We start from the raw sequence: 22,777 nt of genomic DNA, 5'->3' as shown, positions 1-22,777 counted from the left end.
AAACTCGGATAAATATTTATATCAAAGAGCTCCGGTTAGAGGCAGACACGGAGGTGTACAGTATTTATGATATGAAATCATGTCAGGCATGTCTACCGTGACAAGGATGTGTTCAGCACCCTGGAGAGCGCCCCTGCAAACAAATTCCATTTCCACCTCCTTCCTCCCTCTGGTTTACTGCTTTAAAGTAGAGAAAAACTAGCTTATAAAACAGCTGAAAACAGCGAATCCATGTCAGCAAGTCAGCATCCATCAGTGACTTTGAAGTCGTCCATGTGGTATAGCTTGATACCATAACAGCAATAGATTCAGTCAAATACAGATGTATGAGATAGGAGGTCACAATAAAATGCAATATCACATGACAAAAATGATCATTAAAGTGTTTTTTATTGAGCCATCAGTCAAGATTCCTTGTCATATGAGCTTTTCCAGAGGCATACTGTGATGGGCTACAGTTCTCTACTCAGATAAGAGAGACAGAGCCCACAATGACTCACCAACCAAGGCTGCTGCTGGTTACTACAGCAGCAGGGACGGAAACCTTAACCTCCCACTGTTTCAAATGACACTGAATGGGCGGAAGATGACTGTCAAATACAATATAAGTAGACAGTAGTTCTTAACAGTACAACAGAGTGGTAGAGATGAACGGACAAGTATTTCCTCTCAAACCGTATAGAAAAATATCAATATCTCTTACGCTGACCGCTCTGCTTTCTTGTATCGATAAAACTGGGGCTTCACTGAAGCAATTGTGCTGTGCAAGGTAAACAAGGTCACTTGAAAACTCATATAGTGGCAGACTATTAAGAACATAAAAGATTGCATAAAACTAGGTAAAAATGATATTGCAAACTAAGACACAGGACGGGGGGCTCATTATTGTCTAAAAAGGCATTAATTGCACATCTCTTGAAGCTATTATTCTATAGTAAACAATTCATCTTACTAACTAAATAAAGGCAGCTTACATTTTCTTGATCAGGCTGAAAGAAAAACCCCAAACGTATAATGTTGGCCATTTTTGGTTGGTGGACTTAAAGTTAAAATGAAACACATCATGACAAATGCTTGTGAACAATAACCATCTGCTAGGTGACAGAGGGCTTTTCACTGTGGCAAACAAAGTATACAAACACACAGGAGTGACAATACTGCATATAAACTGATACAGAAGAGGTATAATACGAGGTCCTTGCATTTGCAGTTTCATCCAATTTAGCATTTGTAGCATTCTTCATAGCCTTTTGTTCATAGAATTTTGTAGTCAAAGGGCAACTTACAAAATAATTTAGAAGAATTTTGAATGCAACCCAACAGTCTAGGCACTTCCTCTGACCCGACAAACAACTCCAAGTGGCTTTGTTTGCAATGATGGACATCAAAGACAATTAAACATCTTACAGCCAGTTCAAGAAACTAACAGACAAAACAAATACATACAAAAAAATCACACATTCAAAAAAATGATATGTCACAGTAAAGAGAACTAATAATGAAAGAAGACACTGAACCTCTAAACTCAACTCTGCTTTTTGACAAGACAGGACTAGTTCCATATTTTTTCCTAAATCCAGGTTACAAGTCCAGGTATTTGTCGATGTGTCTGTGCAATGGTAAGTGACGCTGCAAGTTATTATACCTTAAAGCAGCACTTTAGAGACCTACTGTAAAGTGAAAGGGTGAGGATGTCATCTGACGTGACGTGACCTTATCCATGACTTTTTAACTTCTCCTCCTTACATGGCAACCAAGTGACCTCTGTGTAACATTATAGTCTTACAGTAAAGTGCACTTCATCTGTCTGCTCCCAATGCTCACTTAATAATGCTTCAAAATAAGCACAATAATATGGTTCAGAGGTTCCATTCTCCCCTGAAATGACGATAGAACACAGCAAGGAGCCTGTTGTTGAATTTTGACATCTGCTTTCCGATTTCATAAAGCAGAGGGAAATTGAACATGTGCAGGGGGTTCTTTTCAAAGTCCAACCCAGACAGACCCTGACTGAAAACGTGTGTGCCAGCAAAAAAACAGAACAATGCATCAGGCATCCGTGTATCACTCAGCAACGTTTCCAAACAAACACCACAAAAGTTTTTGCTCTTGCAATCTTGTATGTGCAAATTTCCAGCAGACGCGTCCTCCTCTCTCGAGTCTGTATTGCCATTTCACTGAGAATGTCTAGACTCTTCAGTGTAGGAAGATGCCTCGTTGTTTATGTGCCCTTGGGCTCTGAGCTGTCCTTGGAGACAATATCCCCGTACACACAGGCTCTATAAGAGCTCTCACACTCTAATGTAGGTCCATCTCTCCCTCCAGCTTCCTATGTTCCTGTGTCTGTTGCAGTCCAGAGTCTCTCCTCTCTTGGGGCTACCTGATACGGCCATCACTTTTGACAGGCCCCAGTTCAGACTTGGGGTCTGGGGACAGGGAGCTCCACGAGGATTTGGTGCAGGGTCCCAAGGCTGGGCAGGAGGAGGTCTGTGTGGCACAAAGGTCCCCTGTCACCCAGAAGGCCCCCACGCTGCTGTCCACCCAGGCCTCCAGGAACTTGCCCACCAGCTGGGCCCGGCGCTGGGCTTCCTGCATAGCAGGCTCCTGGGGAGGCAGCTTCAGCACCGAGCTCAGCTGCTGGAAGCTCTGCTCCAGGTACAGGTTACCTGGAGGACCTGCATGGAGCCAGTTGTCCTCTTCTGGAATGGACAGCGAGGGGACGGATGTTTGGAGACAAAGAGAAATTGCAAGGGGAAGACATTTTTAAACATCATTCAAGACCAAAACAAATATTCCTATTTCATGATGAGGGATCACAAATTTAAATTTACTGGAGGAAAACCTTCACTACAGTGAATGACAAGGAAAAAATTGGAAAATCAAATGCTCTAAATCCATGTCTCACCTTTGCGTAGTGGCTCCTTTCCTTTGAAGGCCAAGGGCATGACAAGGAAGCGGACTTCTGCCACGCGCTCCCATTGCCTTAACACCCGTACTGTCCAGGTCCCGGGTCGGAGGGGGCGCTGCAGTGGCGGTTTGTACTGGGTATACTCTGCATCCACATCCACGCTGATGTCATAGGATGCTGCTACCACCTGAGCTGGGTCGATCCACACAATAGTGGCCGTGAGGTTGGGCCCACGAGCCCACTTCTGCACCGCCAGTGGTTCATCCAGAGGACCGATCACCCCACCGAAGTTCCGAAAGATTCTTTCCTTAGGATCCCACTCAGTGCCGATCTGTCAAGAAAATAGACAAAAGGAATCACAGCCTTTGGAGGCAGTCCAGAAATACTGATAGCAGCCTATATAATACAGTGCAGCTAAGCAACGCTTCACATTCTTTATCAGTCTTCAAACTTTCATATTTAATTTGAAGACAAGGTGAATGAATATGTTAACACTTTCTGCACTTGACTTCTTCACAATATTAGGCTGAGCAGCATGCCTGTGATTTCCTGAACTAATTAAAACATTGAAGTTTTGATCAGATCAAGCCCCGATTATGCCGCCCCAATTTAAACATATCAAGGTGAAAGTCTTCAAACACAGTTTTCCTCAGCAGTTTTCTTGGGGTACCTTGATCTTGATCAAAATTTGTCTGGGACAGCAACTTAAATTACAAATATAGCCGCAAGCGGCGATTGTGGGGTCCGAGCACAATTTGATAAGACAGATTACATTACATACATTACATTACAGAAGGTAGAAAGACACACAAAAACTTACATGTTGTGAAGATCGAACATGCAGTCTAACACCGGCTTTTGTGTTGGCCCGTGACTTCTGTCAAGTTAATCTTTTCATTGTAACCACATTGCTGGAGTTGTTCACAACGGCCAAACTTTCTATTATTTGTCCTTGGTGACTAATGACTTTGGAAAAGACAAGTCTGGATTTGATCCCACAACCTTCCACATGAAAGGCTGATGCTTTACCTACTGAGTAAAACGCCTTTTATAGGTTCAGTGAGGAGAAACTAACTAAAGGGAGAAGTAGTGTGATACTGCAACCTATGCTTGTCAGACTGACAGTGCTAATCACTTTATAGAACATTGTAGTGCTCTCCATTAATGAATAAAACAATAGTTAAGTGACATGGGCCAAAAAACTGCTGCTGCACTGCTCTATATGGGTTGAAAGGTCTGGCCACACCCCAATCAGTGATGAAATTCAGGTATTTTGCCATTGACAGATGATGTCAAACAGCTTTGAGTTTTCTGCACTGTGTGATTTAGTGTTGATTTACTTCTCATGAAACTTCAAAATGGTCAAAGTCCATCAGGGACTTTGACAACCTTGTGGTCCAAAGACCTGGGGTCTCATTTATAAAACTGTGCGTGGATTCCACACTAAAAGGTTACGTGCGCACAAAAGAGGAAAAGTACGTACGTACAAAAATAATCGGATTTATAAAACCGTGCGTTCACACACCTGCACGCAATTTCCCCTTTATGAATCACAATCCAACTTAAAATGTTGTACACGTTCACGTTCCTCATACTCCGCCCCTTAACTCCCACAATTAACCATAGATGGTCAATGAAACGCCCTGAATGAATACTGATGTGTATGTAAATATGTTTGTCATTCCATTCTCCCGTGTGAGAAAATGGCAAAGCCGGAGCCAGGCGAAAAAGATACATTTCCCCGGTGGCCTCAGTTCGGGCGTCACCAACCAGAAACAGAAATCTCTCCTCTTGAACGTTACACCTCGATGACGGGGGAAACCCTATTTAGTGGCATTGTGCCAGGAACACAGCGTGATACTGACTTAACATTAGAGAGGAAGATGAGATGCTGCGACTGACCCAGGTATCGTAAATGTGCCTGTGAAAGAGTGAACGTAACTACGCACTCAGCATTACACATTCATTTGATTTGAATAAAAAACGCATAGACAAGTTCTGCGTTCTCGTTTTCTGACTCGGGGATCAGACAGATCAGTGTGTGACCGGGCTGAACAAGAGGACGCTGCGCCCTGTGCGTCATAACGCATCATTATTTATTACCTTGAGACATCCAGTCCAATTGCCTAACACCTTGAATTTGTCAGATTAAATTGTGACAAACTGGGTCTCTGCTAAAAGACTGTAATGTACGTACTTGAAACTAATTCACACCATGTCAGCCTATAATGACATATAGATGCTTTTTGGACAGATGATCGGGTTTGGAACTAAAGCAACAAAGACGCTATTTAGTTGTAGCCTAGACGTTCTACCGACAAGGACTATTATCATTAGAGGGCTTCTAAGTTGATGTGGAGTCGGCCTGGAAATGATCTGAGTGTAAATGCCATTTTTTGCTTTATTTTACTAATTTGCCATCTCGGTCACCGTTTCCCACTGTCTCCAAAATGTTCGTACGCATGGGTCAGAGTTTACATACAGGTGCGCACATTCTCCCGTCAAGTTTGTTTTAATAGATCACAACTTTTGCGTGGGAAGTGGCGTACGCTTCTTTCAGGCCCTGTTTTGTGCGTACACAGCGGTTATAAATGAGACCACTGAGCTTTACCAACTTCCACTTTGATGTGTGCCACAGTGGGGAAACAAAACAAAGGGACAAGTGATAGGTCACAGGTGCTAGTCCAAACCATATTGAAAGCCTCAGAAAGAATATTATAACTGTACTAGCGCGCCACATTCATCAATTTACACATAACTTTACTGACATCATCTTGACAGACCACTCCAGACATCATTTGTATTTAGTTTGATGAAGATTGATCAAACTATCTTGAACATATCACATTGTCAATTTATCAAACTATTTGCAGCTGCACATTTCCATTTACTGTGCGCTCAGTTTTCAAGATATCATTATAATTTTTGGGCTGTTTACTAATTAAGGTATGACGATTTCAAAAATCATGTTGTTTTTTTCCTGTAACGTACGGTTTAGGAGGACAACACTGTGGGATCACAGTCAGTTTTTGCTATAAACAGAGGGGGGGCGACGTCAGAATCGGGGGTAGGCACCAGTGTACGAAAAATTTATCTCACTTCAGCTGACATGTCCTGAAAATTTCAGCTCTCTAGGACATACGGCTGATTTTTAATGAATTTTGGAAGTTTTGACTTTAATACCAATGGAGATTTGGTTATTATGCAATAAGCCACGCCCACTTTCATCATAAAAATCTATGCAGTCAATTATGAGATATTAACTTTTTGCTTTTGTAGCGCCCACTAGTGGTACAGCTCAAAATGCTTTTGTGGGTGTGTTCATGCAACACTTGTCAACGTGTTTAAAATTTTGGCTTGATTAGATGAATGGTTAATGAGTTATGGCCAATTTAGTGTTATGGCGTGTTTCGTTAAAAGTTTATTGGTCGATAAAAGCCAAACCATTTGACCTATCAATAACCTTTATACAACTTTGAAAGAGGACGGTCCCAAGATTCTCCACACGAAGTTTCATGTGAATTGGATGAATGGCCTAGGAGGAGTTGCGAAAAAAAAAAGTTTCTTAAATAATTCAAAATGGCGGACAATGCAATATGGTGGACATTAAAAGTGATACATGGGTTGGACTCTGCACATTCCAAAAAATCTAGGAACACAAGAATTTTCAGTCTATGACACACGGTTAAGAGGTTATTGGCCAAAATGTAAAGTTGCTTGTTATAGCGCCACCATCTGGCCAATGTGCACGGGCTGCCTTGTCTGAGTAGTGGTGGGCCATAGGAGCCCACCTGCCAAATATGGCTGCTGTAGGACTTACGGTTTCTGAGCTGCAGATACTTTTAGCGGAGAAAAAGAAAGAAAGAAAGAAAGAAAGAAAGAAGCGGAATATTTACAGCAAATACAATAGGGTTCCAGCACTATGTGCTTGGACCCCTAATGAAGTACATGCAGTCTTAGACACACACCACTCTAGTCCTTGATCTCCTTTAACACAAGAACAATGACATATACAAAGTAAAAGCTAGTGTTCAAAGTGTACTTACTTCCAAGTTCTTGAGCCTCTCAAACTCCTTAAGGTTGGTCTCCAGGACAAGGGTGGCATGAGGTACCGCCCACATCTCCACTGTTTCCCTGACCTTTGACCCCGGGGTCTGGACTTCCTGACGCACCAGGTACCCCTGGAAACGGTCGTCATAAAAGTACAGGTGTACTGATACAGGGTAGCCTATTGGCTCGAACCTGCAGTGAGGGAAAAAGCACACATAAAAGATCAAAAACAGTGATATATTGCAATTCCTTGGGGATTCAGTTATAGTATGAAAAGGATGTAAACAGACTGTCTGCAGTCTTAGTGTAAACTCAAGGCCTGACCTGCAGGCCTCCACGTTGCTCTGAGCGGTCTCCAGACTCTTGAGGCCGAGGCGAAAGAAAGAGGTGTAAGCAGTGAGGGCCACGTCACTGAGTGAGCCCACCCCATCTAACTGCTCAAACAGGCTCTCCCAGTAGGCCTTGATGGCAACGGTGCCTGGGGCGTAGTGGCCATACAGGTGGGTGTCCAGGATGTCTATGGCCTCCTGGTTCACTGTCGACTCAAACTTACGAGCAAAGAATGTTGGCCGGGTCAATTGCTGTGGATGGGAAGAGGGACACTTAGTTGATGGTGACACAAAATACATCACAAAATAGCACATACTAAGAAGAAATGACGAGTGAAATGTGAGAGATTGGAATACTACTAGATTAAAAAAGGAATCAATCAAGGAAACATTTTTCCTCCCCGCCAGGTCAAACAAAAGCAATCATTAATGAACTGTAGTTCCACACTGCCCCCATCTGGCTGACTCACCTGGATCCGGATGAGGTCTTGAGGTTTGAAATCATTGGGAGAGCAGCCACACCAGTCAACAATGTGCTTGTACTGGCACTTGCAGCCCAGCTTACGATTCCAGTTGGTGACACGCAGGTTATTGTCCACCAGGGTTTCACACATGTGGCTGTTCCCTAGCACCGTATGGAAGAAGGACTGGGAGAAGGGGCAGATAGGTAGAGCAGGTATGTGTAAATACAATACTTCCTTCTAAGCAGTGCAATAAAACAAAGGGTGCGTTGTGTGAGAGTAAATTCACTGTAAACCTCAGAGCCAAATTTCCCCCACAGACATGCCCGAACAGTTTCAACCCACTGACTCTAAATTCCAAGAGGTCACACCTCAACAGCACCACACAACGGCAAACAAATCACTGCACTTCAATTGAGACATTAAACCACACAGACAGATAAACTCTCAGGTGAACTCAGTGGGACCTTGCTTCAGTCTGGCACCTCTGCTGCACTAGGCGCCTGAAAGCTTAAGGTATTACATTTTTTTGCTGCTAGGTTCTCCTCTACCTTGGCAGGGGAGGAGGGCCTGAGACAGACTTGGATATCAAGCTGTCTGTCTCAGCTACAGGAGATAAATGGGCCCCACTGAACAAGGCTTACTTACCTCAGCAGGGAGCAGAGCGTAGGTATAGAACTGCTTCAGCCCTGACACTAGGTCGTCCTGGGACTTGATGACGTATTCTACGAAGCGGCGGGTGAGTGAGAACCAATCAGAGCCTCCCGAGACCTCCAGGCCTTCTGGGATGCTGCGTTCGCCTAGACGCCACATGTGGTTGTCACACTCATGGAAGAGACGGTCAAGGCCCTGCTTCTTAATAAACCTTGAACACAGCACACAACAGGCAAGGTTGGAATTGATGTCTTGAAAGACAATACAGTGATACTTAACAGCATGCATTAAAGTAAATAATCAAGCAAATACTTGTTTGCTAGTGAGCTGCCTTGTATTTAGTAACAGTAAAATGACAACTCTATGAGATCAGCTTGTCATTTCACTTTTTGCCTCTTTCCTGATATCAGAAGTAATAATGCAAGTGTTAACTTCATGAAAATAGAAGTTAAAAAATTCTGAATATTACAAGTGGAGTCAGATTTAATGCACAGCGGCAACCAAATGTGTGTCTTAGCAGGTTGTGAATCAGAGGTCTGTATGTCACAGCTAACATGCTAGCTCACCTGGCATTCTCTCTCCCGTGGGACTTGAGGAAGTTCTTGTCTCTGTGCTGCGTCAAGAACGCCACCAGTTCGTCATTGGTCCTGTAGGAGGGCATTAGGGTGATAATTGAAAGGAGGAAGAGGGACACAAAGACACAAGAAAAAGGTCAGAGGATTAGTTTGGAAGAAAATGCTGGCTGGAGTGTGGTATTGGGTGTGTGTGTGATGATATTCCTGAGTGAAATTAGCTACTCTGGGCAGGATTTGGGAGACATAGGCTTGACTGTGTGTATCCAAGCAGTCCAAGTTATTCCCCTTGGGAAGGTTCAGGAGGATTGGCAATTGCTTTGATAGGGGCTCAGAGCAGCCCCAGAAATCCAGCCAGAACTGATCAACAAGAAAGAAGGCTATTTACTGCTGCCTCTGTGCTTCAGTGACCAAAACAGTCCAGTTAGTGCTGCTACCAGACAAGGCTTTTCATCTGGCAAATGCTGTGGCCCTTCTTCATTATGTTACTATACAAGTCAAAGTCACTGTAGGTCAGAGTAAGTGAATCAAATCCCCACGCACTACTGAAAGGCTAAGCCACCAATGAGAAAGAGACAATCCAGAACTTATCAACTCAAACTAGACAGTTGTGTAAGAGTTGTGCAACTTCAATACACAGCACCAACTAGCACCACAGAAAATAGATGAAAATAGGTGACTGCATATATATATAATTCACTTGACATATTTAAGATACACTTGAACGGAGCTACCACTGTGAACACAATAAAGGTTATACTGCAGCCAATATAACAATACACAGAGATATTTGATAGTTGCTTGAAATTTGTTAGTACTGTTGTGAACTAGGGAGTTATTACAGAAATGCTCAAACTGTAAATGTCACCTCAGAAACTCCTTTAGGATTTAATTCTATCATGCCAGACCCCTGAGTCTTATATTCTGTACATAGGCTAACCAACCTGGTGGGAAAGTCTGTGGCGCTGAGGTTGATGAAAAAATCCCACTTCCAGTCCAGCATGGAGAGCAGGTCCTGCATGCTGTGTAGGTAGGCCTTCAGTAGGCTGGCACCGCCCCAGATGGTCACCATGCGCCAGGGTGTGGCACGCACATTGTCGTACTGCTGGGCTAACTGCAGGACTTCCCGATGCATGTAGCTGGACCGCTGGCAGAGTTCAAAGCAAAGAGTCAGACGATTAAATGAGTGAAAATTGTGTTGCTGCATCACAAATGATAATCTAGTTTTAGCTGTATAACAGTTTCTGCATTAGCCAGATCTGCTGCTGCAACCGTGCCAAGGCAGCCGACCAAAGCTGGCTCATGTTGAAACAGAATGTGATCTGAGCTAGAACAAAAGCCACATGGCACATCTATTTGTAATGTGGGTTACTGTGATTAGAGAAAATGAAAAATAGTTTTTTGTCTTGTAATAAGTTCAAAAACTATATTTCCTTGTCTGAAATGGCAATAGGTATTTTGACAGCAACACACGACTACGAATAAGAGGAACTAAGCTTAGAGGCTACTCTGGAGAAAACTGTCAAGCAGGGATTAAACATTAGGAAGGGAAAAGGATGAGTTGAAAAAGTAACACTAAATGTCATAGAGCCAAACAGCTGTCAGGCTTTATGCCAAGAGACATTAAAGTGATTAGAGACAGAGCTGTGAGAGAGCAAGTGTGAATACTGTCATGGTACCTGCAGGTTTCAAGAAGCCAAACTTAAGACATTTTTTAAATGCTACCTGGAATTGAATTTAAGACCAATAAAAAAAAAAAAAACCTAAAATAAAGAAACAAAACCAACCTATTTCCAATTGAACATAGCTTATAAAAGTTCTGAAACTATAAATGGACAGTATAAGAAAAAGCCCACTGGGAAATTGATTAAGGGACATGAGGTGTGTGTAAGGCAGATATAGGCCCTGTTCTGTATAATAGGTTCACATGCAGTACAAAGAAACCTGTTATTGCATGGTGAAAATAAAGACATCTAATTGTATTTAAACGCACAGTATGTCATTTCTGCCGCTAGAGGTCTCTCAATCAAAACAATAACAAAAGACGTAGTTTGATGACATCGTGACGTAGCGTGGGATCATGGGAGTTTTTTTATGGGGACAGCTCCGGCGACAGAACGCACAGCAAACGGGAATGAATAATCGTGATCCATCACGAGTGAGCAATAAAAACAATAGAATGAAAAAAACAACAGAGTGGCTAGAGTGGCTAGCTAGCTAGTTCACTGACTTCCTTCCTCACTCTCTGACGTATCATCTGGTGTTTCCCGTGTTTCCCTGGAAGTTAGGGGGTAAAGGGGATATGACACCATTGACAGGCGACCAAATGAAACACACCGTTACCTTGAATAAAATTACGGATTTCTCTGGGTTTGAACATTGTTGGAAACATTTGGGATAATGTAAGTACACAACTCAAAAAAATATATAACATAGGTCTAGTCGTTTTTAGATATTTTAATGCGGAAATGTTACATATTATACCTTTAAGGCATTTGAATACTTTTTAAAGCTTTCAAATTAGCCAATTTATTTTAACACTTGTAACAATCCGCAGATACCCTGGTTGTGTTTGGAGAGGAGTCAGCAGCAGGGAAAACGGCTAGAGAATGACAGTCCTAAACTCACAGCCCTCTCAGTCGTCTGCTCAGCAGAAACCAGACAGCAGGAAAAAAAAGGGGTGGCGGGTGGAGGGTAGAGGAGCCAGTGCACTGATTCCAGTACAACCTGACCTGTTTTACAGCCCCATCTCTCAAACAGGCCCTTCCCTCAGAGACAGATGAGGTTAGGTTGGCTGGAGTGTCTGTGGTGACTGTCCCACTGACTTCTCATTCATCACTGCCTTCCTTCCCAGACTCCACGCTTCCACAAAGCCTCTCCATAGTCCCTTGGCAACTGTGCGAGCCAGCTCCCCAGGGCGGAACAACCTTTCCGGCTATACAGGTGCACTGGCGACAGCCACCTGTTTCTCTATTGGCTTCTGTCTCTGTACTATACACACCTGAGGTCTCTACCTCAACGTTACCAGCCAAACATTATTTCTTTGTCTTCCAGCTGAACACTGTAGACCTTTCCTCCACTAAGTCCAACCCCTATAAATAACCACACAAGCCCCTCTATCCAGGCTAATCCCCATTACCACAGTGAAACCCATGGGATAAATTTAACCTTCATAATGCAAGAAGACCCAGCCTGTAAAAACGTTTGTGAGCTCAGAATACACTGCACCAAGCAGATGTGTCGACTAAACCGCTCAATGTTTAGCCTAACTAACAATAAACATTTTGTAGATGCAGAGGTTGAGGGTAATCTTGGCCCTGACACCAAGGTTCACCCCTGAGTCCAATATCAGTTCCAGTAGGTACTGCCAATGAATGAATGCCTTCTATTTGGATATTTCTATCATGATCCATGGACAAATGGTCTGTATGCAAGCAAGTGAGGCCGAATGTATGGAATGTGAGCGTATTACAGGGATGATGTATAGTGGTCGGGGCACAGTCGCCTCCTTCTAGAGCTTACCTTGTCCACATGGATGTAGTAGTAGTGGTCACGGTGGTATATGGCTTTGATGAGGCGCTTGAGCTGCCGTACAGCCCGGCCATGTACCATCAGAACGAAAGCCACCCTGACAGGGTTCTCCACCTTCGACAGACTATTGTCCAGCTCATCACCGGCCTGAACCGGATTGGATACACCTGGAAGAGGGGCAAAGAGAGAGAGGGATATGATAATGAAGGATTGCGGCAAAGAAGATTCAATAGGGTCAGGAGGGTTTCAAGGAATATGGGCTGGGTACTGAGAAACAAGGGGTGGAGGAATAAGTTTAAGCAGAGCCTGGGGTATACTGAGAGGTGCCAGGGGCAAATGAAACTAAACTGCATCTTAAGCAAATACACTACATCATCCTACCCAATATCTGTTGCTGATGAAATCATGGTTGACAGAGAAGTAGCATCACATTCACAGAATCTAGGCTATGTTTAGATAAGAGGCGAAGAGTGAGACAAGGACCCGAACCACAAATTCTATGCAATATTAATGCAAATTTGGTCATGAGAAATGCTTTTATTAAAAATGTATTGGTGAGTGAAAATTGGTCTAATAAATCATTAAGGATCTGAGAGTGTGTGGGCCGCCTGCACATTTAGTCTTCAATCCCGCAAGGAAGGCTACAAATGAGGGAGAGAGCGAGGGAGAGAGCAAGGGAGAGAGAGGGGAGAGAGAGAGAGAGAGAGGAGAGAGAAAGAGAGAGAGAGAAGAGTACACACTGTGTAAGGCTTCTCACCAAGCTGGGGGCAGAACTGAGGCAGTGCATGCGGCATGAGCTGTCCGGCCTGATGCTGGCACACGATGTTGGCGATCTCCTGTCGACACTGCTGCGACCCGGCGCGATGGAGGGCAGACAGCGCGTCCTTGCCCATGATGTCACATTTGGGCACAAAGTCGCTGCTGGGGGCTTGGTGCGCCCCGTCCACGCTGCCCGGCTCCCCTGGTATGGCAGGAGCGGGTAACTTGGCCGCCCCGTCTGTGCCGCCTCGGGTCTCACTGAAATTGCGGCTGCTGGACGGGTCGTGGGGGACTACGCCATCCAGTCCGGCTCCTGTCATTCCCTGCTCCTGAGGATTCTTCAGCCTGATGCTGGGCTTCCCTCCTCGGCGGCTGGTCCCTCTCCTCAGCGCACTGGCGGCTGTACCCCCCGTCCTCTCCAACCTGGTGCTCCATCTGCCCCTGCTCCTCCCCGACAGAGAATTTTGTCTCTCCCAGGGCGCCGCGTCCCTCTTGGGGTCCTGGCTGTTGTGGTCAGGCAGCTTAGACCGTCGCGTCTTTCTCTGAGGAGAGAAAGGAGAGAGGGAGAGAGAGAGAGAGTAAGAATACATTTCAACTCCAGATATGTTGCCAGTCATTCCATAAGAACATCTTGGACAAATGCTGCTGAGAGGAGGGAATGATTCACACTCCAAGAATGACATAAACATAGAGAAAGAAATCCACTAAGACAACAGCAAAAGGAGCCCCAGAGGGAAGGATGTGTTTACTTGGTTTTGTTTTTTCCCTTTCCCTGATCTGGGTTATTTTTAGCTGAGCCTCTGCCTTTTTGTGGAGGTAATCTGGGAAAGACAGAGTCCAGGGAAGGTGCACACTCAAAGACGCATAATGAAGCCAATCATTCACTGTAAGGACCTCAGCAAACCTCAGTCAGTCCCCTGTGGCAAAGAAGTGCAGGCAAAAGGCGTGCAAATGTGTGTGCATGGCACATGAGCACACAGAGACATGTAGGCCTACACACACACAGACACTGGGCATAAGCCTCAGATACTGAGGAGGTTGCAATGAGAACCCTTATCAGACCACTAGTGTGTGTCTTTGTGTGCGTGTGTGCATGAAGTCCTCATAGGACAGTGACAGGTTTGTATGTATTTATGTATGTGCATGTCTGTGCACATGAAATGGACAAGAGTCCACAGAGGAGTAAACACAGGGGGCCGAAAAAGTAATTGCTGAAAAAACGCTCAGCAAGATTTCAAGGCGACTGAGAACCTCGCTGCACTGCAGCATGGCTCGGTAGAGCTGGACTCGTTGGCAGACGGTTGTCAAGTGATCAGCTTTGAGACCAGCCGCTCTGTTTATCCTTGCAATGTATTATTGGTAGATGCAATGCCCTTTTAAGAGTTTCTGTTCCTATAAAGCAGGAGTAGAGAAGGTCGCAGAAGGCCGTGTGACAATATCTATTGAATTAATTCAATTCAACTATCAATGCCATCCATTTATTTGTCAAATTAAAAGTCTTTTCCTGTATTTCATAAATTCATGTATATTTTTAAGCAGGATGTGTTATATAAAGTAAAGCATTAAAACCATCATTAAAAAAGATAATTTTTAGACCGAATGTACCAAATATATTGCATGTCAAAATACATATTTAGTTTCAATAAGAGAATTATGGTTACACCCATATTCCTATCCATCTTGATAGGAAGATGGACTTTATTATTTATATTTAACCTATTTAATATTTAATCTTCAACTGATAATTTCACCCCAATTAATTTCAAAATGGTACCAGAAGGTGTAAATGTCTCAGGATGGCTACAGCAATCCCAATCCCACATTTATCTCGGTAGGAAGGGTGAGCCAGATCGTGCCATGTCTTATCTTTCTGCCTTCATTTGTGTTTTATTGGGATGTGCATGGGTAAGAGTTAAATGTGATTGCCTCTCACTTTCCATTGGATTGCGAGGACGACCAGTTGTAGACATAATTATTTCTGTAAAATAGAATAATTGTTTGGATGAACAGAGAGGCAATCCACAGAGAGCTTACTGTAAGGGTGCGGACAACTTCTTGACCTACAAAAACTTTGGATACGACTTGGCCACAGAGACAGTGTGGGTTGGAGGAATAATACAGAAGATACAACAAGTCTGTGTGCAAATGTCCATTCCAAACATTGTAACAGTCCCACCGCTGCATAGAGCAGGGAAGTGACTGCTGTTGTTAAGATTAGGCTATTAACTTTTGGAACAAATAATAAATGTAACATGGAAAACTGAAATTGAGTTTAGGCTGTAACATCAGGAGAGCATTCAGGACTTATGTTCTCTCTAAGCTGATATTTTGGTGACGTCTAATAATTTATCACACTCACCAAATAATATCTTGTCAGTCGTCAGTAATTGCTCCACTTGCCCATGGATATTTAATGGATATTAACAAGTCTGGAAGTTTTGGTGGCAAATAATAATAGATGCAGGGACTTTGCCATACCTTAGGGTGCAGTGAACTGGCACACCTAGGGTTTTTGAAATGAATTACAATTTAAAATTAAATTAATTAAAATTATTAAAAAAAAAAATAGTCCAATGCCACAACCTTTTTGAATGTCTAACTGAAGTGAGTTCTTGCATGGTGTTGCACATGCGTACATCTCATGTCCGAGCTTAAAGATAACTAGAGATAATGTCATGTTTTCAACCATTTTTACACCACTGAAATGTGGCATGTATAGCATTTTATAAAAGAGCCATTTGTTTGATTGTGTATTTATTTACATTTTACAAATCGCCTTCCTATTATCATTTAGCCTGCTGTTTTGAGCAGGCAATCTACTGACACAGTGGGGAGCTAATGGCTGTTGGTAAGATTAGGCTATAATGTTTTGAACAAATATGAATTCACCTTAGAAAACGGAAATTTGGATTAGGCTATAACTTTGTGAACAAATAATGAATATACTTGGAAAATGGAAATATGGATTATTAAACAACTGGAAATATGGAATGAAAATGAAGGAAATATGGAATGGAAATGAAGGTATAAACTAATATACCATAATTAAATTAATAGCTATATGTGGTGAGTAAATAGGTGGTCACAGTCTAAAAGTGGCCAAAGGAAAATACTTGTCCAAAACAACTGTCTGCAAGACAGCAGTCAGTCAACAAGCCCAGTCAGCTAGCTGGAACAATTTGTATACAAGTAATAAGAAATAAGTTGCCCAGGAAACCAACTGGGGTACTACACCATAATTACAGAGACCTATAAACGGAAGATAGCAGGAGGAGCTGTAGGGCTGGCACGCTCCGAGCTGACCAATAAGATCATTGTCGGAATGGGGCCAAATGGCCTTATCAGCAGCTACCTGACGGTTTCAGTGCGCCTCCACTCTGCACCGAGTCACTAAGACGCCCAATCACAGATCCTGTCACTTCAACTATACAGCAGTGCCCCTCATGTCACTTAGCCCCGGGCTCCCTGGGGAGAAGTGGGGACATTTAACTTGCATCTCTGCATCTCTCTCTGGGACACTACGGTATTTACCAGACTAGGTATGGACAACTGTGATGGATGTGGGGCAGCATTCCCTGTAGGGCTGCACGATTATGGCAAAAATGACAATCATGATTACTTTGCTACATATTGTGATCACAGTTATTAATCCTGATTATTTGTCTTGGTTTCAGGAAACAAAATCTTTTCATTGCACTTTTGCACTTAACATACATTTTCATTTTTTTCAGTGCAGTATTTCTCAAAGTAGCAGCAGCTAGAAAGTCTTGTTTTCATTCTTACTGTCTCTCTTATTTACAATGATCAAATAATTGCTACTTTATTACTTTAGGGTGCAGCGACAACCCTGAGGCAAACTTTGAGTGTCTGTACTAGTTTGTTGTCATCTGGTTTAAAACTATTTACAAATGACACAGGATGATTCACTTTGAGGAACTAAAACATTTTCACATTCAGACTCGGGAGAAGTACTTTTGCTCTCCAACTTTGTTTGGAGAGTGTTTTTTCAAAAATGGGTGTATGTAAGGTTTCTCTCTTTCTTTCCCAACAAAATGGCCTTAACTGTTATTTTGGTCACATGGATACACATTGTGCATTCAAAGGTTGTGATCGGTCACACATAATGGAAGCACTTGCTATACCACATCGGGACTTTCAGGGGATTTGAAAGTATAAAAAAACACTTAAATATCTGCACATTACTTGATTTAATCGTATAGACATAAACTCCAATATACAATTATCTATGATTAATTGTGCAGCCCTACTTCCCTGTAGAATGTTTTATAGATGTGGACGATGTGGATAATTTTGTCTCTGAGACTCAGATAAGGTTGGGTATCATTTGAGTGCAATTCCACTTCTGCTCATTGAATCCGGTTCTTATCAAATCTCTGTTTCAATTCCTATATCTTTTGGAGGAAAAACATAAAATGTTTCATGAACAAAACTGACCTTTTAAGCATATTGTCAACCATGACATGAATTACATCTTTTTCAATCTTAATTTTGGTAAAATAAAGTAAAATAAATATTAGATATTATCTTTTTAGGAATGTTCAACAGAAAAAATAATAAACCAAATATACTGAATAATGGAAAAATACAACACAATGTAACAAAAATAGACACCGCTTTCACCACAAATCTTGTCACTGCTCGGTGACATTCATCTACTCTTCTCCTTTATAGCTAAACTGAAAGGAGTTTCCCTACTAGAGGGTCTCTGAGGATGAACTGTAGATGGAGGGGTACTGCAAAATATGCATTCATTAATAATTATCATTCACATTGCAATACACACGGAATGTCAGCTGTACAGTGTTGTAACTGATAGTGAGGCACTGACATTAAAACAGCTAGCTGTATCTGGGGCGTGAGGACTGGGAGACCACAAAATGTCGAAAACGATGCATTCCTTCAGATTTACGCCATGCTGAAGCAAAAGGTTTGTCATATGGGAGGAGCTTCCTCCGTTGCATGAAATATGCTGTTACATTTTGCAGGATCATTATATGTTTTCGCAAAGCTCCACCAAACTTTCAAGCATTTACTGCGGTCAGCCATGATCCAGCATGAAAACAACTCTGACATGCTTTGTTGATGCACAACCACAGCTAAATAAATATAAAAGAAACCCTGAGGTGGTGTGTGTGTGTGAATGTGCAGCGCACATCTGTGAGACTTAACCACTGTAGTGAACTTATGTGGTGCAATATGCCTGTAATTAACAAAATACCAGCTACCTACTGGGACAATAATGTACGCATAAATTGGTACCAAAAGATGCACAGGGCTAGTAGTTTCACAACATCCTCTGTGTGACTGTCACAGTCTGCAAATTTTGACATAAGACTGGATAAGCTATAGCCCTACCACATATTGCTGATCTTATAATATCTTTAGTAAATGTTCAACAATCATCATGACTCTGATTTGTGTATGACAGATGCATCTTGAAAACAGTGAAAAAGAAATCATCCTCACAGATTTTACAGCCCCCAAACACCTCCCTAAAATGTCAAGACATGATCCTCTTATACCTGCTTTGAAGTAATAAAATCCTTGAAGTATCCCATAGTTAGAATCTTTGGCTGTAACATCCCTAGAGGTGACGTTAAATCCAGAAAGTACATGTCATTTAGTTATGGTTCAGTTAAAATAGGTTAAGGGGAAAGATCAACTCCAAGTATTCTGGTGACCTGTGTGTTCATCCAACAGAAATTTGAGTAAACTAAAATAAGTAAAGTTTATCTTCCTAACAATCGCAAAGTGAGGTTAAAATTAGTTTGGTGTTGGTGTTATTCAACACAAAGGCACTGAGATACTGTATTGATCGGAGGGCCCGATGTGGGCCACCCCACACCCACATCACTGATCTAGGCTACTTCAACATCATATTTCAATGTCCCAAATATACAATTCAATTTCAAAGCAACAGTATGGAGAGAAACAGATCAATAAGTCAATATGTACCTCTGTGAGAGAACTGATCCTGTTCATCTTGTTTTCCTGCACTGGGGATCTGAGGCTGAGGTACAGAAACAAACAGCCTGACAATTGTAACAAATGTAGCTGACAGTTTTCTAAATGCAAAGCTATTCTTATCCCTGGTTTCATTGGCATTATGCTCTTTTCCTCTGTTATTGTATGACATGGCCTTTTAAAAACCAATACGGACTCCTCTGTTGACCCAAAGCATTTTCCTCATGTATAATGGGGACAAAGAGCTCAAACCACCACAGCTCACCACATAGTCTTACTGGAACACAAAACACGCCTCCAAAAATGGAAGGCATTGAAAAAGCAGGACTTGAGCCATTTAGACTTCTTCTGGCCAAGCAACATCACAGCTTTGGCACACTGGATTATTGGATCATACAAAGGGGACTTGAAAATATGCACTTGGGGAAGAGGATGAATAACAGTGAGTGGGCCATGAGCTTTCTGCCTCTGTCAGACGACATGGCAGAATGTGGGCTCTCTCGCCACACGCCGCTGGCACACCAACAGCCTAGAGACTATGGGAACAGAACAGGGGCTGTGGCTGGGGCAGCAGGGTATGACAAGGAGCCAGATAATCCAGTGCCAGTGAGCCAGCTGCCAACCAATACAGCACAGTCAGCTACTGATGCCCAATCGCACTCTAAAACCCATTACAGTAAGAGGCATTGTGGAGCCCAGTAACATACCATTCATTGCAGTGCTGGCTCCTTTGCTGCAAAGAGTCAAGTTAATAGGCAAGCTAAAACAGCATTGAGAATAGAGAGTTTAAGTTAGACAACTGTGTGAAGACCATGTCTTTTAAGCCTATTGTCTGCTAATGTTGATAAAGAGACTCCTAACTTTTAGGCTGCCTGAGTAGATGTTCTCACACAGAAGACAAGCGTGCAGCAAGGCCTAATATTTCCATTTTTCTTATCAGCCGTTTTCACAGCTTTTAATTAACACCATCATGTCAAAAATGTATTGATTCAAAAGCGAGCTAGGCCGCCTCTTTACTTTCCAATTAGAGTCGAGCGAAACCATATCAGCGCTGTCATCTACTGAAGCGGGGAGCAGCAGCGAGCACTCAGCACTGTAGAAGAGAGCGGGCAAGCAGAGGGTGATATGTGGATGACAGAGGAACAGAGTGTGCGGTCTTCTTCTGTCCTCACAAGTCTTTCCCTCTTCTGTGCGAGGGCTTTAATAAAATGCATGTGGCTGTGTTCACACATGCACGGCCAGCCACTGATTAGAGCAGATGCGAGTTTACAGACACCACTGAGCAGGGAGAAATCCAGTCACCCTCACTCATTTCGCCTTGGTGAGTTTCCCTGACTGAACATGAACATAGACTGACATTGTTCAGAGATGAGGTGATGATTAACGTGCATTCTTATGGAATGCACCTGATGAGGGAACAAGCAAGCCTGGGGCGTTATAAAGCAAACAGGTGACAGAGGTCAAAATGAACACCACTTCCTACTTCTTACTACTAGATCACATCATGTTTCCTCTTTACATTGAAGTCTGTCCTAAGGAAATTGATTATTTGCATCTTAGCTGGTGTTATTTATATTAATGGCCAAGCTCTTGCTGAGAATTTATCTTAGTAGGTAGGCTACTGTTTGAACTGGTGCACAGCATTTTCTTGGTGGACACAGGGCATTAAGCACAGATTCATAATGCTCCCTCTATTCCTCACCTTTCTAAAAGGTCCAACTCCTTTCCTCCACCCAGCTGCTTCACTGGAGCCACTGTCATACCCACTGCTGCCTGCCTCACCCTCCAGGCACAGATCTGCTGTGTGCAACGTATTGGTATGGGGGAATGTTATGCACACTCCACGCATGTCACATCATGATAGAGAGACAGCAGGGTTCCCACCTCAGATTTCAGTTCACATTCCTGTGGCTCCCTCTGTATCAATTTGTCTCAAATTGATTACTGAAATGCAAAGACCTCCAGAGGCCATATCTGTTAACAGCTCACAATTACCTTATTTAGAGAAGAACTGGGAGGGTATGGGGCACTGCCCCAAGCTAGTGTTCCAGGTGTGCTTGAGGTATATGGAGGGAAGGTTCCCACAGAGGAGTTGGCTAATGTTAAAACGGTTCAAAGCCTCTCTGGAGTTGCCTCCATCATAAGCCATCCTTAATTTTAGTCTTCATCCCTGGAATATGCTCCCTGAATGTGTTCGGTAAGATTCGAGGCTTGGTGAGGGTCACGCAGCCAAAACAGATCAATTGTGAAAGGCCACTGGCTAACTGAAATATGAAAGATTATGTAGAACAGATGTTGGATAGCCTAGGTCCAGTCAATCAGTATGAATCACAACAGACTTCTTTCTTATTATTCTTCCAAGTTGCATCACTTGATAGAAATCCGTGCTAGCTAGCTGAGTCTACGGTTTAGTTGGATGATCATCTGTTTTCTGCGTCTGTTCCCCATCACCTTTTCTTAGGCTTAGATCATCACTACGCCACGAAACAGTCACTCCAAACGAAATGTATTGGCAGTCGGCACTGTACAACCAGAATTCAACGCTGTCCAAATACCATTTCACTGACACAGTCACTCAGTAACCGTAACTTTATCGTTATTAGCATATAGAGTTGATAACAGTGTACATTGTGATGGGTATAGTGGACAGATAACGTTTCAGTGACAGACGGACAAAACGGGGCTGCTTCGGTTGTGCTGAAATGTTTGGCAAGCGAAGCAGGCTATTTCTTAACTGCTAACGTTAGCTGGCGTTACTGTATAATAACACACAGTGAGCTAAGCTAGGAGCTAACGGCTAGGTATAGAATTAAACCCAACTGAATCATTGTCATGCCAAAAATAAACATAGGGGATGTTTCTCACCTCTGCCTCGCCCTCTTCGAGACTTCTTAGACTCCATACTACAAGCCCTTGAATCAAGAGAATCGTTAATGCGGCGGCAATCGCTAGTTTATACCGTCGGAGGAGCTTTTGCACTCGAGCGCTGGCCACCATTTTTCCGACTCCAGTTTACATGAGCGCGTGCAAGGCGAATTCTGAACAGCGCGCGCACGCAGTGACGCTGCCCATCCTCAGGTTGCTGCAAAGTTTTTCTCAACCCCTCTACTTGTCCTAAAATCACCATAAAACACTGCCTTGAGTGGTTTATTGCTTTTGTAAAAACACAAATGTTCAATACATCTAAATAAATAAACAACACTTTATTAAATGTTATTCTTCCGCCAAGCAATATAGACATTGAACAGTAACCAAACAACGTGGTTGCTAAGCGACACGTACCATACAGTCTATGGTATGAGCGCTGATTTTAAGTCAGTGCATTAATATTTGAATCAGCTGCGGACACATGTGTGCTTTTATCTGGTATTTACAACGGCTTCGAACGTGATTCAGCCAAATCAGAACTGGGCCGGTTTCACAAAGTTATATTGTTGTTTTTTTTAATTTTTAACAGACAGACTAGGCATGGGGCTACATTGTGGAAAGTACTCTGAATGTGTATGGGTGTTGTTTGCCTGAGAAACT

The 22,777-nt window shown here is 42.9% G+C and overlaps 1 protein-coding gene across 2 annotated transcripts; it reads right to left on the bottom strand.

The window, feature by feature from the left end:
* Window positions 1-389: 389 nt before the first annotated feature.
* On the bottom strand, window positions 390-22,247 carry LOC139655908 (xylosyltransferase 2-like). 2 transcript variants are annotated; one of them, XM_071533323.1, is made up of 12 exons: window positions 22,115-22,246; window positions 13,710-13,806; window positions 13,263-13,643; window positions 12,497-12,672; window positions 9,919-10,121; window positions 8,969-9,049; window positions 8,397-8,613; window positions 7,758-7,934; window positions 7,283-7,539; window positions 6,955-7,150; window positions 2,906-3,239; window positions 390-2,699 (listed from the first exon to the last, which is right to left on the bottom strand). In XM_071533323.1, exons 1-12 carry the CDS (start codon window positions 22,244-22,246, stop codon window positions 2,377-2,379), a joined length of 2,574 nt encoding a protein of 857 aa, XP_071389424.1. In that variant the 3' UTR covers window positions 390-2,376. The 2 variants fall into 2 exon arrangements, with proteins under 2 accessions (XP_071389424.1, XP_071389423.1); XM_071533322.1 differs by having other exon boundaries at window positions 13,263-13,806; window positions 22,115-22,247.
* Window positions 22,248-22,777: the final 530 nt, after the last annotated feature.

This window comes from Centroberyx affinis, unplaced genomic scaffold (assembly GCF_046629955.1).
Source record: "Centroberyx affinis isolate AG114_WGS23_722 - 3 ecotype Tasmania unplaced genomic scaffold, CSIRO-AGI_Caff_v1 ptg002360l_1, whole genome shotgun sequence".
Lineage (NCBI taxonomy): Eukaryota > Metazoa > Chordata > Actinopteri > Beryciformes > Berycidae > Centroberyx > Centroberyx affinis.
This window is presented reverse-complemented; position numbering and strand designations above follow the sequence as displayed.